Source organism: Siphateles boraxobius, unplaced genomic scaffold, assembly GCF_051911475.1.
Source record: "Siphateles boraxobius isolate OS27281-9 unplaced genomic scaffold, OSU_SipBor_1 77, whole genome shotgun sequence".
In the NCBI taxonomy this organism is placed as follows: domain Eukaryota; kingdom Metazoa; phylum Chordata; class Actinopteri; order Cypriniformes; family Leuciscidae; genus Siphateles; species Siphateles boraxobius.
The window spans coordinates 12,034,345-12,050,672 of NW_027509205.1; the positions used below are offsets into that span (position 1 = coordinate 12,034,345).

General features: G+C 37.0%; 1 protein-coding gene across 5 annotated transcripts in view; it reads right to left on the reverse strand.

The window, feature by feature from the left end:
• casz1 (castor zinc finger 1) overlaps nt 1–16,328 on the reverse strand; it is a 196,886-nt gene that overhangs the window by 84,488 nt on the left and 96,070 nt on the right. For 2 of the 5 annotated variants that reach the window (XM_077218155.1, XM_077218152.1), the window contains exon 1: nt 6,852–6,998. The exons of the other annotated variants lie outside the window; for them this stretch is intronic. In XM_077218155.1, coding sequence (XP_077074270.1) covers nt 6,852–6,993 — 142 coding nt within the window. In that variant the 5' untranslated portion in view covers nt 6,994–6,998. Of the gene's footprint in view, nt 1–6,851; nt 6,999–16,328 lie in introns of those variants that run through there. 5 annotated transcript variants of the gene reach the window in all.

Below are 16,328 nucleotides of genomic sequence, written 5' to 3' on the forward strand. Positions count from 1 at the left end.
ATAAATAAAGGACAGAAAAGGGAGCATCAGCACCACTGCCATCATCACCATCATCTCTCTGGCCTGAAAAAGAAGCTTTCCCACAGAGGTTTTAAAATAGAACTTTTTTTCCCTCCCTTAAATCTCAATTGTGAAATTGACAGGAAATTGAATATGACAAATCTGGAGTCTAGTGCAGTGGCTTGAAAAGAAGGCCTGAGAAAGCATTTGCCCTTGTATTGTTCTAGCGAAGTCTGTGATGTTGGATATTATTCCCCATCACGTCTATTTGGATAGCATTATATATTTATTTTTCTGGGGGTGAATGTATTGCATACCAAAATGCGAACGTATCTCCAAAAGGAGCGGTCAGAAGTTATTTATCATAAACTAATTGGCCGACTTGTGGCGGTGATCTTTATAATGAAAATATCTTTATTAAATTAGCTCATCGTCATTTTGCAAACAAATGACAAAAAAGAGGGTTAAACATGTCTCTGTGATCTAAGGAGTGAAAAAAGGTGCATGTATCTATCTGCTGGTAGGCTGAAATGTTCAGTTCACTTAAAAAACATTACTTAAAAGTACAAACATTTGTCTTGACGCAGCTTTCATCCCCTGCCTGCCATCATTACATTTCAGTATCTCTCCCGGATGCAGACAGTCATAATGTAATCTTCCTAATTTCGGTCTCTCGCAATCTGGTTTTAAAAGGGAATGAGAGAAAGGGCCACATTTCTGAAGGCCCTGACCATAATCATTTTAGACAGATAGCTTCTCCCATCGCAGATGAGCAAATATTTGTAAACTAGCTATCTAATGGAAAATTATAGTGAAATTAGAGCGAAATTCACGACAGAGAAATTTGATTACCTCTAATTTTATTATGCCATCTTAGCCCACACAGCATATTTTTGAAGAGTTTTTTTCCATAAATACCTATGCCAGGGGTCCCGGTAATCAAATAAAATTGAAATTCATCTCCCCATTAAATTCAATTAGATGCAATTTCAAAAGCCTATCAAAGATTTTAATTACTAAATTATAAAAGTCTCTAAAGCCAAATTGGGGAAGAAAAAAGTACATCCCTGCATTGGAGGGGGGGCAGGAACGTAAATATAAATAAATAAATGCGGCTCAAAATAAAACCAATCAGAGGAAATTGTCGATCCAAAAAAGATACCCGGACGGAAAATAGAATTAACCGAGCAGAGGCCTTATTCAGCGGCTCTGGGTGGAAGAGTGACGTGTGGCCAGGACGAAGGACTCCTGGACCAGAGGAAATGAACTTAGCTGAGGTACGCTCTGCTTCTAAACGTCTGCCCTCCGAGTTATTACGCCATAATTGACTAATTGACACCTTAATTTCATTTATGGGCTCCTGTATTGAGGAGTCAACCTCTGGGTATGGAGGTGGTCCAGGAAGAGAGCAGCGAGCCAGTATCCTGTGTGCAGGTGGATCCGAGCCCTATTCTCCCCCCTAGACGCCATGATCACGAGTATGATAATTAAATGGCAAAGAGAAACATATTGACTGAGCAAATGCTTGCGGAATACGTTCAAATCCTCCGTACCTGCTAACGATGACAGCTGTGGGGGTTCAGTCGTGCGTGCGCAACCAATATCCTTGCAACTTGCCTCATTGGGCATCAATTTGTTTCCCTGCGATAATTCTTTTTGCTGGAATACGTGATAAAGGCTGTTTATCTAGGTGATGTGAAATGCGCTGTTTAAATTATGTTTACCCACCAAAAGCTCGGTATATCATAACACAAATTTATAAACAGTAAATTTGTGTTGAACTTATGGATGAATGGGTTTCAGCACGCCGTGCCGTAATGCGAAGGGCTTACTCTTTTAAAGTGACATCAAATGCTGCTGCTACCTTTCCACAAAAGTGCTCACAATGGGACAGTAGAGGGGTCCCGGGTCGCCTACTAGGCCCGTTTCCCAGCCACCCCCTACTCCAGACCAATGGGCGGCTAAAACAACAGCACAGCAGCCTGGGAAGACTACAAAGCTCTGTCTGAAAGGGCACCTGCTGCCTTTATTCACTTAACGCTCTTTAACTGCTCCCTGTGTTTGTTTAAAAGCCATATCCTAAAAAGACAACCTTCAGGCACTGGATTGGGCGATGATGAATTAGATAAATATTGGCATTAATTGTTGCTAGACAAACATCTTGCCATCTGAGTGAGAGAGGGGGGGGGGGGGGGGGGGGGGGTGCGAGTGCGGCTTCTGGAAGACTCTGCTCGATGCCGGGCTGGGATGCGATATAGAAGAGGCTCGGTAAATATTACTAAACTGAAACTTTAATCTGCTTTTTTTTCCCACACTCAAGCTGGCTGGGTATTAAAGCTAATCTTTTTTGTGTGTCATATGGTGGGAGATATGGATGGAGCTAATTTTTAGAGACAAATCTGATATTTGTCAACTGGTTGAAAAAACCTGGGGATTTTCCACTAATCCTCCCACGGATGTGAAGGCGCGTTAACAGAGAAATGCAGATGGTGTGAAGCTCTCAGCACCCAGTCCAGACCTGAGTAAGTCCCGAAACGACTAACTGCAACCTGTGCTAATACCCTGAGCGCCGCCCTCAGCTAGTTAGCAAAGCAGCTAGCGTTTTTCTACGCTGCACTTTTCTTGCTGTTTATTCTCTATTCTTCCCCCGTTGTTTGCCTGGCTACTTCCTCTGTATTATAAAAAATTCAACACTGACCTAACTTTACAACTCTTTCTTTTTCTAATATGGAGACAAGGAAAAATTTTAATTTAATATGTAGCATAAATCTTTAAGAACACCAACAACAAACCCACTGGGTAATTTTCTTGTTTACCTTTCCAAATGAAGCTCCTTCCTTTCCTCCACATACTTTAGTGAGAAAAAAGAAAGTCGTTTCAGAGCCAGACCAAAATTTTGAATAAAGACAAAAAAATTGTTGTCAAGAAGAAGAGGAACATATTAAGAACCCATATGGGAAAAAAAAAATTCAATATAATATTTCAAGTATATGATGTATGTAAAGAGGACAACTAAAGGATTTTTTTCCCAAATAGATCATTCAAAACATATTGCAAAATGTAAAAGAGGCAGGAAAATAAATGTTCAATCTATAAAAATAATAAAAACAATTTAAAAAATAAAATGTATATAAATATATATTTATGCAACTATATTTTAAAATCTATATATTTTATAATTTGTAGTTACTCCAATATATACATTTATGCACTTACAGTATGCATAAATATATCTGGACAGACAGACAAACAGATAGATAGATAGATAGATAGATAGATAGATAGATAGATAGATAGATAGATAGATAGATAGATAGATAGATAGATAGATAGATAGATAGATAGATAGATAGATAGATAGATAGATAGATAGATAGATAGATAGATAGATAGATAGATAGATAGATAGATAGATAGATAGATAGATAGATAAATACATAGATAGATAGATAGATGGATAGATAGATAGATAGATAGATAGATAGATAGATGATAGGTAGGTAGGTAGGTAGATAGATAGATAGATAGATAGATAGATAGATAGATAGATAGATAGATAGATAGATAGATAGATAGATAGATAGAAAGAAACTATAATAAACGGAGCAATTCCAATAGGGTCCTCGATAGATAGATAGATAGATAGATAGATAGATAGATAGATAGATAGATAGATAGATAGATAGATAGATAGATAGATAGATAGATAGATAGATAGATAGATAGATAGATAGATAGATAGAAAGAAACTATAATAAACGGAGCAATTCCAATAGGGTCCTCACACAATTGATGCCCGGGCCCTAAATAGAAGTGTTCAGGAGGAAATGAGCCTTTAAAACTTTAAGGAACAGTGCCAACATGGCAGTTCACATGAAGAACAGGCTTTTTAAGAAGTTCAACACTACCCTCCCTCAGATGAGAGGCCCCTTATGAGCAACTGTGTGACTGAGAAAGAAAAAGAAGAACAAAACTGATCATCATCAGCCGTACAGACAGATCTGAGGTCAGCACAGGTATAAGCCAGGAAGTCTGTCACTCCACCAGACGCACTATACTACACTGACACTTTCCCCCACTTTATACAATCTTAACATCTTTTCAGTCAACCAAAAACAATCAATCCAACCCTTTCACTTCGACCGAAAACATGCATTAACAATCTCTAACCTCCAATATTGGAAAGAAGCTTTATGGACAGGCACAAATGTTCTGCTAAACTTATTCATCTTCTTTCGTATACTTTGTCAGCATGTTAGTGTTTTATTCAACAGTTTTATTTCATTGTACGGCATAGGTTAGCTTGTAATAGAATTACTTATTTGCTGCTTAAAAGAAACCCAACAAGTTGGATAAATCAAAATTTGAAAATAAAAGCGTGGTAGAGTTGATTTATGCAGCACAAATGCTTGTTGAAAGTAGCAAGCACAGCTGACATCTATTGATCAGTCCTACTGTGAGCTAAGCAGCTGAAAAAAGTTTATATTATAGACACAGTGAAATTCAGCATTTTTTTAACCTTCAGAGATGCTTTGCATTTGTCGGTAAAATAAATAAATATATAAATGCCGACAAGAGGGAGGGGAAAATCACTAAAGCACTTTTGGTGTAATTGGCTGAACAGCAAGGGCAGCAGAAAATTTACAGGCAGACGACAGTGTGAAGGGGACTCGGTCACTGCATGAAAGCAAGCCCTCGGCACTGGCTGCTTTACTCTAGCCTGGACTTTAGCCACTGGCTCGGCACTGACATCATCCAATGGTGGCCCTAACACACTACACAGAATTCACTACAGACACCTGAAGTATTGAATGGGTTTCGAATAGTGGTCGAACGATATTGTTTTTTTGATGGCCTATGCTGATATCTTAGAGAGCAGGGTGGCCAATGGCAGATATAAAGCCTATATATAATATATATTTATTTAAATTAATATTTAATCATTTATAAGTAATTATTAAATAAATAAATAAAATAAATCTTTAAAATAAACATTATACTCTAGATGGCAATTGATTCTGCAATCCCATTACAGTATTTTTCATAAATAAAGTAATTGTTTATAAATATATGAATATATGAATAAAAAGGAAGTAAACACTTGGCACTAAGTAATCTGGTAAGTTTGTGCGCACTGGTAATTATATTTTTTCTAGTAAAGACAAAGTAACACTATTTTTACATACAGAACAGTGAAAATGGCATGTACATGACATAGTGGGAAACTGGATATAGCGCAGCATATTTTAAAATCAAGGGTTTTAAGTTTGTCGATCGCGTATCCAGTGAAGCTGAACTCTACTCCTTGTCAAGTCAAGTCACCTTCATTTATATAGCGCTTTTACCAATATATATTGTTTCATAGCAGTATTACAGTGATAATAGGAAATTAAAGTAACAGAGATTGTTTTGGCTTTACAGCAGCTCTAGAATAAAGTTATTGTCCAGCTAAAGTTAGTTTTTATTGATTCACTTCCGTCGCAACGATCATTAGTTATTAACTTAGGGGCCGCTAACACAACACCGTTCTAACAGAAAACCCTTAATGCGATCCGGCCGTTCATTTGCACAAAACAGTGGCTGGTGGCTTGAGAACGCAAACCATGAAATAGGTTCTAAGGTACAACCCTTGAAAAAATTTATAATAAAGAAATTTGTATCGCTTCCGCAAAGCCACGTGAACCGTAATTCCTGTCCGCATTCACTTCGCACGGACCGAACATTAACATGTTCATGCGGGTTACAAATGCACACTTCAGAAGATCTCACAGCTGGATTCGGTTAAATCTGCAAGGTTTGTGAAATTAAATGTTTATTAGATATACAGAGATTTGTTTAAATGATATAGGAGCGCATATGCGTATTGAAGGTAAATGAGAAAGTATTATTCCCTACTATAATACTAATAATATAAAAGCAAACGCTAACTTTTTTTTCATACCGTTTACTTTCTTTGTTTAACAGTTCTATCAAATAACATATTAGATATGACTGCTAAACAGAAACCGTAAATGTTAAACTAATAAAGACGGATAACGTGAGCGCTGTGTGATCAGGCAGTGCCGATCTCAAGCGTTCTCAGTGTCGCCCGTCAAAATAAAAGTCCTGCTTCTTACACATCGACCAAACAGAAAAACATATTGGCCGATGGCGATATTTAAAAAATACGGAATATCGGCCAATGTATCGGACGACCACTAGTTTTGAAGGTGTAAATCACCCACTAAAAGTAAAAAAGTTACCATCATTCTAAACCTACAGTACTTCCTTATCCATGGATAAGACAAAAAGCTAAATTTTGAAGGAAATTCTGGCCGCTCTTTCAGTAAAATTAAAGTGAATGCATAAATAGCAAAACAAAAAACACTATTAAAGTGTATGAATATATTATATATACTCTTCAGAAACCATACAATATACAGTACCATTCAAAATTTCAGGGTCACGTATAAGTATACTCGCCTAGCATGCTGTTAGTCACCACTTATTCATCAAAGTATCCCTATATATATTTCATTGCATAGGAAAAAAGCGATCAGCACAAAAATGTATCCTTTTGTAAATAAACTCAAACTGGTTTGGAACAACATGATGGTGCATGGGTAAATAATGACAAAATTTTCATCTTGGTGTGAACTATCCCTGACATGACAAACAGTAATGTGAAAGCAAAAATCCTTAACAGAAACCAAGAAAATCCAGTCAAACTGTACTGGAGGTCAAAGGTGGAAGTAAAGCTGTCATGGGCGGCCCAAAATTGGCCTGACTTGTGACAGTGGTGCCTCTTTCAACACCAGCCTTCTTGAGAGGATAGAGAGGATAACACTTAAAACCTTGCGGCTTTATCTCACCCGCTGATTTTCCATAAAATGCCAGGCCAGGGAACCAGGCCATGTGACCGCCATGTAGGTCAGGCAAACGAGGGTAGAGCGGTGGGTGTCGGTGGGGCTTGCAGAGGGAGGGAGTTTTAGATGGAACTGTTGAAAATAGCATGCAGTAAACAGATTAGATCAATAAGGTTTGTTGCTATATCGGTCTTTGAACACTACCCAGAGAGAGGATAACAGAGAAAAAGAGTGGGGGGGAAGAAAAAAAAGAGAGGAAGAGAGATGAACAGACCGTTTTGTTTAAACAAAGTTATAAGGTCATAAAATGTTTGGGTGGAGCTAATCAAACAACCGTCTGCATGTGGAATATGGCTGAATTTACCAAGTGTGAGAAATGTGCATATACGTATACTCGCCTAGTATGCTGTTAGTCTTGACCCGAGAGAACCTGAGACACAAGTGAAGAGTTTAAGCCCGCAATAGCTGACAGCTGGTTTGGGCAAAGCCAGGAAATATGACACTGTGTGTCAGTTGCTGAAAAAAATGTTGAAAATGGCAGCTCTTGGCTCAAACTGCAAATCTGAGGATGGGCTAGGAATACACAACACTAGTACGTTTGACAAGGCGGTTAAAATATACGAAAACCGGAGCAGTGCCGACCGCTTTGCGCAATTTATCAGATGATAATTGATATTAATGTAGAAGGGGCCAGTCAGCCAGCACAGGCTGGAGTAATGAATAGGTTCCTCTAATGTACTCACTTCCCAGACCCTTCAAAACTTCTCAATGTTTCATTTTTTTTGTCCCGCAGCTTGTTCTTCTTTAAAAACCAGCACAAAAGTGAGGTTTTGTGTGCAATTTGACAGACCAACCCACAGGGAACACAATGAATAGAATGATCGGTATGTTTTGGTTTGCTTGCTTACAGAAAAGGAAGCAGATCTAATGAATGAACGATTGACACCCAGACTGAATTTTTCACTGTCAGAGTATAAAAATAACACTCATCGACTGGTTGACCTTGCTTGGTGAAATGGCAATATATTGAACATTTGTGAGAAACTACTGTATGACGTTCATTAAACGGACATCAGCGACGGTGGACCCAGGAGTGAGATGAGTCACAGCGAGATGTTTTTGTCTTATTAATTGACCTTGACCAATCATTCACCCAAAACCTCCATTTTGTTTTGGAGTTTATGTTGCATGTAACTAACGTGAAATGGCCCCCGCAACCTAAAATTGAGATATCGGCAACGCTGTTCATTATCTGAGCATTTTTTCTATAAATATGAGCATTCTGTGAGTTCGAACGTCAAATGCGAAGCAATCAAATCAAGACAATGTATCCCTGTTTGCAATAATTATTGATCATAAGTCTGCTCTGCTCATATGGGTCCCTTTCAATTGATTTTTTTTCTCTCCTGCCTGAAAAAAATATATAATAGAGTTGGTATGAATTAAAGGCTGTTTTGCTTCAATTCATCTAAGCAACTAGACAATAATTTCATGTTACCAGGGAAACGCGATAACACAGACTCCTTGTTGCTAAACAATCAATTAGTTTTATGCTTTGTACCACTGTTTACTCTCCCATTAAAACCTGAAAAGTCAGTTTAGCTTTTTGCAGCGCTCCAGTTTTCAGGGTTTTGTTGAATAAATCCTAAAATACAAAAGAGAGTGAGAGAGAAGCCAGGTGGCTGTGAGTAGAGCTGCTCCACACACAGACGTGGCCTTTTGTTGGGATCCTGAAATTCAACAAACCATGCCCCATCACAAACAGAAGCTGTGTTTTTGTTGAAAGGATGTTTTTATGTCACTATTTTTCTAATGAGGGGACATGACAAAGCATTGACTTTAAACCATTTTAATCAAAAGCATTAGCCTGGCATTATAGTGAACAGATAGCGTTACATGCTTTGTTCAGAAATGTTTATAGTCTTTATAGCTTTATCATACTGTAAATATAAAACTTCATATCATATAAAATATATATAAGTGGTTTGATTAAAGAGATCTGATTAAAGAAATCTGTCATCATTTACTCACCCTCATGTCATTCAAAACCTGTATGATGTTTTATAACACAAAGAGAAGTTTAGCAGAATATTCATGCTGTTTTTACCATAAATATTATATATTTTATAATATGATTTCATATGTGTTCAAAGTCATTGGTTGCCATGGGTTGTCAAGGTAAAAAAAAAAAAGACATAAAAGCACCATAGTATGAGGAAAATACAAACACTTAAGTCATCTCTTGATGATAATCCTCCAATATTTTGCTTATTTATCCAAATTTATCATGTCATGGAACATTAGGTTTAAAGTCAATGATGCTAAACATCATTGGTTCTAATGTAAATATTTCACAACCGATCACAATGTGCCAAAAATGAATATGTGTACAGTTTATCCAAATTGCACAAATGAGAATTTGCTATATGACATCAGTATGATATCACATAAAATGACACTGCACATAAAGTATAAGCAGAACCTGATTTCACCAAGAACAACATGTTCCTGGATCAACAAATCAACCAATCAGATTTGAGGGACACATTTACAGTTTATGTCTAATTTATGATTACAATCAGGCTTAGGTGCTTCTAGATCAGTGTTATTCACTTATTATTTTCCTCTGATTTTAGGGGTAACTTAGGGGTGGGATATGGTTAGGACTGGATTTTTGGACAGGAATGTTTTTCCTTGATACAAAAAAATGTGTTGACCTAGGAACACGTCTAAATCTGCAAAAGCAGGACGTGCAGATATGTATGACTTGTATATATAGCCTATGTGTATATGATATACACTGTATATATATATATATATATATATATATACTTATACTTTAAAACTAACAAATGAGTTATTTGTACTTTTTAGTAATTTTTGGAGCTTGACATGACTTGGTCACCATCCTCTTTCATTGTATGGAAAGCAGCATTGTAAACAGTGTGAACGGGAAGAAATAAAATAGTGCTGGTTTGAAAAAAACAAAAGATACATGTGTAAGTGATGACAAAATCTTTCAAATATCTCTTGGGGTGTGGCACTAACGTGACGATGTACGTGTTTGAATGCCTTGTTGAGACAATCTACAAGAAAATGAACTTAAACATCCCTCTAAATACTGACAGGCAAATGTAAAGACGGTAAAGGGATTAAACGATGTGGCCCAGCAATTGCAAAGTAAACAGAGAGCTAATCTTGCCTTTTAAGCCAGCATCTCCTGACCCCTAAGACTTCAAACTAGCACTAAGAGAAAAACACTACAGGGGTCTTTTCAGGTAAGCGGGTGGCCGGGCCGTACACCCACACAAACACAAACACAAATTATCATATCAATAGACATCCTCTGTCTCTTTTTCAACACAGGAAGCTCCTCATTATAATAACGCACCAATGATTGACATACTCACCACAATATATATATATAAATTATATTTCAAAGGCACAATGGACATTGATCAACATTCAAATGAGTTAGCCAATAGGCTATGTGTATATGCATTTATATAAAACCCTTTATTAATAAAAAGCCATCTCTGTGATGTAATTGCAATATAACGCCCAACTATGCTCTACTATAATGTTACATAAAATTTCCTCCTCATATGTGCTGATATATATCATTATCATCAAGATAAGAGGGATCTTAAGGAAAAATGGATTTGTTAAGCCGAGCAGGTTCGAGTTTTAAAGACTGCACGGTTCAAAGTGTCAACTGTCGGGCACGTAAAAAGACATAACCCTTCAGAAGAGCGTCAAAGTTTCTCAAAGCCAGGGTTTCCGTTTGATTGAAAATAATATGCCATTCCATCTTTCAAAGATGTACTTTTCCTAAAGCATCGTTGATTGCCCTGTGTCCATTACTAGGAGAGATTATGATAATATTCCACATTGTGCTCTGTGTGATGCAGGGGAAATTCAATACTCAAAAGGTTAATGCAATCAATTAGGATGACAAAGGGGTAAAGTAAAACCCTCCTGCTCGCTGAGAAAGGAGCAGGGACGGAGAAGGAGAAAAAGGTATTGAAAGCTTGAATAGATCTGCCAGGAGAGAAGAGGCACTCCAAATATGTGAGAAAGAGGTGAAAACGAGTGTTGTCTATTCTATACGAGTTCTTCAAAGCGCCCGCTGTCCTTGTGTCACACAAATGCAGACACACACAAGACAGATAAAGATTAAAGAGGAGGTCTCACAAATACTCAATAGCTACATCCTTTTCCTAACACATATCACAATATTCACATTATTTTAAAAGCAGAGCAAGAACACAACCCTAATGTATCTGGTGTCAGTCAAAAATTATCTTAATGTATTTTTTTTATGTCAATGAAATTCATTTACATTTCATTTTAGTTCGCAAATGTATTTTTAGGGTGCTAAATTATATTTATTCTGTATTTATAATCCATTTATTCACTTTTTGAGAATAGACCTGAAATTCAATTTCCAACTTAATCTGTCGTAAATCTTGAATGCTTTAGATCACAGACTTAAGTTTGATCTCTTTTCAAAGACGACACTTGGCAGATTATTGCTGTGAAGTGAAAAAAAGTTTTAAAAAGTGAACTTAAAAAAAGTAACAGAATTTTACGCTTATGGTTATGAAAAATTAAAGCCATAAACCTAAACAAGTTGTGTTCAAATTTTAGCCTGATATCTCAAAAAATTAGTAAGATTACTAATTCAGTAAGATTTGGTTTGGCCGCAGGACCAAAAGTTTCCACTAGATGAAATTCGTCTCCCATTCATTTCCAAGGCGGTCATTTTTGACCCCGAGGAGCACAAGTGTGACTATTTTTGTGTTCACATAGCAAGTGCCAAAACCTTTACCAAGTTCCGTACCATTCCGATGAAGAAAAAAATTAGGGGAAAAATGTTTTTTTGGGTAAAAAAAAATGAAAGACGAGCACCAGAGGGTTAAATCAACACATTTTCATGTATGCACTCGACTTCACAGATCCACTAGAAATCACCTTGAGACCTGTTGGATAAAAGTAATTAAAAAAATTACTATATATTCCACTTCCTTAAGCTTTCTCTGGCTTTCAACTTTCATGTTTTGAGTTTAATATTTCAATTTCATCTGCACAGAGCAGTCGCAGCTTGAATATTAACAATAATAAAACTGCGCTGAAATTAAAAAGACAATCCCTTCTCTTCAAGAGGGAGACAATGGCCTTTATTATTTAGATAGATGCTACACCGCTGCACAACACAAAGGATTCCCATCATTGCAGATAAATGGATAAAGTTAGATAGCAGTATTGAGCTGTACAACTATTGTGATAATCCATATTACCTTTTCAGTCTTCAGCACAGTCTATCAGGGAGAGACGGTGATAATTACATCTTAGCAACCGTCTGTTCTGATAAAAAAGGCACACAGTGGCACTGTAATGTCGTCTATTGAGACACTGCACTGCCTAATTTCCCACCCAGACCAGAGAAATTACATAAAGAGAGACGGCTGTAATCCACCACATCCGGGAAGAAGCAGACTTAAACCACACCTGTTTGTGCCAGGCCCAAATGCAACAGATGAATTTTTATGCACAACGATGCTCCCTGTCACTATCTGTTTGCATTCGTTATGCTTTTCTGCAATACCCTGATTGACATAAGGATTTGTGAAGAGGCAAATTTCCAGGAATTTTTCCCAAGGAGATCCCTCTGAGTCTGTTTCAAAATTTAGCAAGCTGCATAGAGCAACATTATACGACATCGCAAGCGTTCTCTCGGCGTGAAGGCTGTTTCAAAAAAATATAAATACCCAAAAATAAAAATTCTGTCATTCTGCCTCATCTACTACTTCAAAATATCTTCTGTTTTGTTCCATAGAAGATAGAAAGTCATAGGTTTGGAAGAAAATGAAGGTGAGTTAATGATTACAGAATTTTCATTTTTGGGTGGAGTATACCTTTAATTATGCTGGCTCATAATATACATATTCACCAAAATCTAAAGCAGCACTGAATGTACATTTTGAAGAGACCCAGAATGCACTGTGAGAATAAAATAATAAAATAAAAAAGGCAGATAATGTGAGATAAATGCTGATTAAAACATTAACATGTAAAAATTTACAATAGTAGAAAATAATACAAAAATATCTTGTTTTTTTATCTTTAGATTTGTTTAATAAAGAATTTTGTTAGCTTCAACTGGCAATTGCAGGTGAATCAAGAAAATGTACTGGTGAATAATTATTTGATAATTTGATTATTTGACAATTAATTACAATTAATAAATAAATTAAATGCATAAATGCATCTATAGAATTATGTACAACATTTATATTTATTTAATCCTAGTATGTTTTTTGTTGGCTCAATTCAGGACAGAAAAAAAAAGTTAAAAAAGAAATTCAGTCGTCTATTTCGATTCAAGCCATGTGTTAAAGCAAGTTACCAGATTAATGATAAGTTACTTGTGGTATTTAATCACCAAATCCTATTTTGCATTTTGCGTGTGTTAACTTTGAACTGAACTACGTAGCATGAGAGGTAACCAAGGCCTTCCGTTGACATGCTAAGAAATTTCGCTTTTTATAAGCGCAACTGCTGTAATTTGACCTACATCACATTTCCCTGTCGCACCATTTTGGGGGCCAGTGGACGTTCCAATGAGACAAAAAGCTCAATAGGCTTTGAAGTTTCAGGACTTATGAAAGGCAAGAGACCACAGTCTCAAAAGATGTGGTGGCCTGGAGGCCCCTGTTTAAAAGAAAAACAATTACTTTGAGCGCGAGGGGAACGCAATGCTCCTGTCTTGGCTTCCTGCGGCCTAAGTGGCGGCCGGGTGTTGGGGGGGGTGGGGGGGGGGGTGAGGGGGCGATTTGAGGAGGTGGCGGATTTGATGGATGGGCTAGAGGGAAAGTCTATTCACATGGAGATGTTACATCATAAATATTTACACAGGGCTGCCGTTTCCATGTAGCCTCTTCTTGTTTTGACACACTGGAAAAAAATTCAAAGGCCAAAAAAATTGAGAGGAAAATGAGAAAAAGTAAATAGGGGAGGGCATACAAAAGAGGTGATGGCTTTTTTGTTATACCAGTTTGGACTGATATACCAAAGGAACAAAAGTAAGTGTGACAATTTAAGTTGCTAACTCAGCAGATACAAGCTCTCTTTAGACATATAAAAGAGGGTTTAATATATCAATGTCTGTAATTTCTTAAATAAGAGAGAATGGTCTCCGCAATCTGTCTTTGCACTACATTTGACCCAAGTGATCTCTGAAAACCGCCCAGTTCGGCGTCTAGCGAGAGGGAGCCTGCTTTTTGTTGTCTTAAAAACAGCTCATCCAATTCTTCACAGCAAGTGCAATTAAAAGCCTTCCAACTCCCTGCAGAAGGCCTGAACCAACAAAAACAAATTTGGCAGTTTAATTTTCTTCCCACTGTTTGAGAGGGAATCCATTCTGGGAGGCTTCTGCGCTGCAACCGCCTGGTCTCTGGGAGCTTTTCGGGAAGGGAAAAGGCATGCAAGGCCCCATGTTGGAGCCAGTTTGGCTGATTAGCTGAATTAAATATATCAAAACCCAATTAAGCTAACTATACTCCAGCCATTCAGTTTGCAATGAGGAGAGAATTGGGTCATGGCTTGGCACACTGTCCTAGGTCTGAATGCGAAGAGGGACTCCTAAAGCATCTGGCTTATTAGGCCGAGACACAGAAAAACATTGCTTTAACTTGATAGCAGGCCTGGGTATGACAGTTTATACCATGCAAAGGAAGTAATGCGTCAATCGATAGAGATTTTCATTGACTGTTTAAATTTACGGCTCAAAATGCTGCGGGAGTTTCCAGTGTAGGCAGCTTGTTGATTATAACGAGAGTGATTTAATGTTGACTTACTAGTATAACTAGTATATCGCTTCAAACATGGCACTTCCAGTCATTTTTGTAACGTATTACTGTTTAACGTATTTCATTGTAAGTGTTACATATATAAATATTTTTAACTGAAGATATAAAAAATATATATTTGTATGACAAATATAACTAAAAATAATTGTATAACTTGGTTTGCATCCATCAACAAGTAAAAAAATCTAATTAGATGAAGACATGGTTATGTAATACAAAAAACACTGTGGTTTAATTGCAATTTATTTTATTAAAATAATTAACTAATTTTCATTTATTAAATTTCATTTACTAAAATATTTCATTCAAAATGTATAAATAGTTAAATAATAGAAATTGTTAAATAATAAAAATTGCGATATACACCTTTACTGTGTTTCTTACCGCCCACCCCTACCTGACAGCAAAGCCAAAACACTGTTATCTAAGGAAAAAAATGAGATTTAAAAAGGCTCTGAAGAACAAAGATGCCTGAATTGGAGAACATCTCATCCACATATCGCCTGACACAAAGAGCATGATCTGTGTTGTTCTCTCTCCATTCCCTGCCCAGCCATGCATGACTGCCGGTGGCTGCAGAGACATTGTTTAGACATAGTTTGTCCGTGATTTATGCTGCAAGTGTGTATTTCGCCCTGCACTGAAAGACACTGGCAGGACAAAGGGGTGTTGGTTTCTCTGAGCCGCGTATCATGGTCAGGCCAGAACCCCCTGGACATGACGATGACCCCGAGACTGACACAAGACAACACACAACATCACTCCTCTCTGCTGAGATTGCTGCTGACTCAGGAGCCACGGGCAAAGCCATGGAAAACATTGTCATTCATCCAGGGGAGCAAATTCTTATGCTCTTAACTTTGTCCGTAAACTTCCATGAGCTGTATTAATCATGCGTGGCATCTTATGCTTACTGAGATGGCAGCTGTCAAGCAGTAAATATGATGATAATGGAAAACCGCATGCTAAGCTGCATTCACATTTAACAAACACTGCAAATTTGAAGCAAGTTAGTTAGATAAATTACAGCATCGCCTTGAAACCCATAGAAGAAAAATAAACATTTTGCCATCATTTAATCACTAGCTGTATGACTTTCTTTCTTCTGTGAGATACAAGAGCTGTGTAAATGGGGAGCTTTCAAGTTTCCAAAGTATGCAAATCACAATATAAATATAGTTGAATTAGTATATTAGTCAATATTATTCATATACTAGGCTACATGTATTATTATTATTATTAGTGATAATCTTTCTTTCCAGTGATCTTATAACCTCTGAAACTGGATCACTGAAACATCAGTCAGAAAACTGAAACATCAGTTTGAAAAAAGAGTCAATTTTTTTCCCAAAAATGAATGAGGACAAAAAAAGTAAGTCCATAGAACTCTGTACACTATATTCCAAAATGTATATACATATCAGTGTTGTCAAAGTAAAGCAAGCAGCAATGTTTATGTGACAGAATGCACAAATTGTTAACATTTTTGGGTAAAATATCCCTTTTAACCTGTAGGGAAAAAAACTGCTCCTATAAATCTTAGAATAAATAAAAACATGAATCATCTGTGTATATTTTATGTTTTGGGGGGGGGGGGGGGGGGTCCACACGA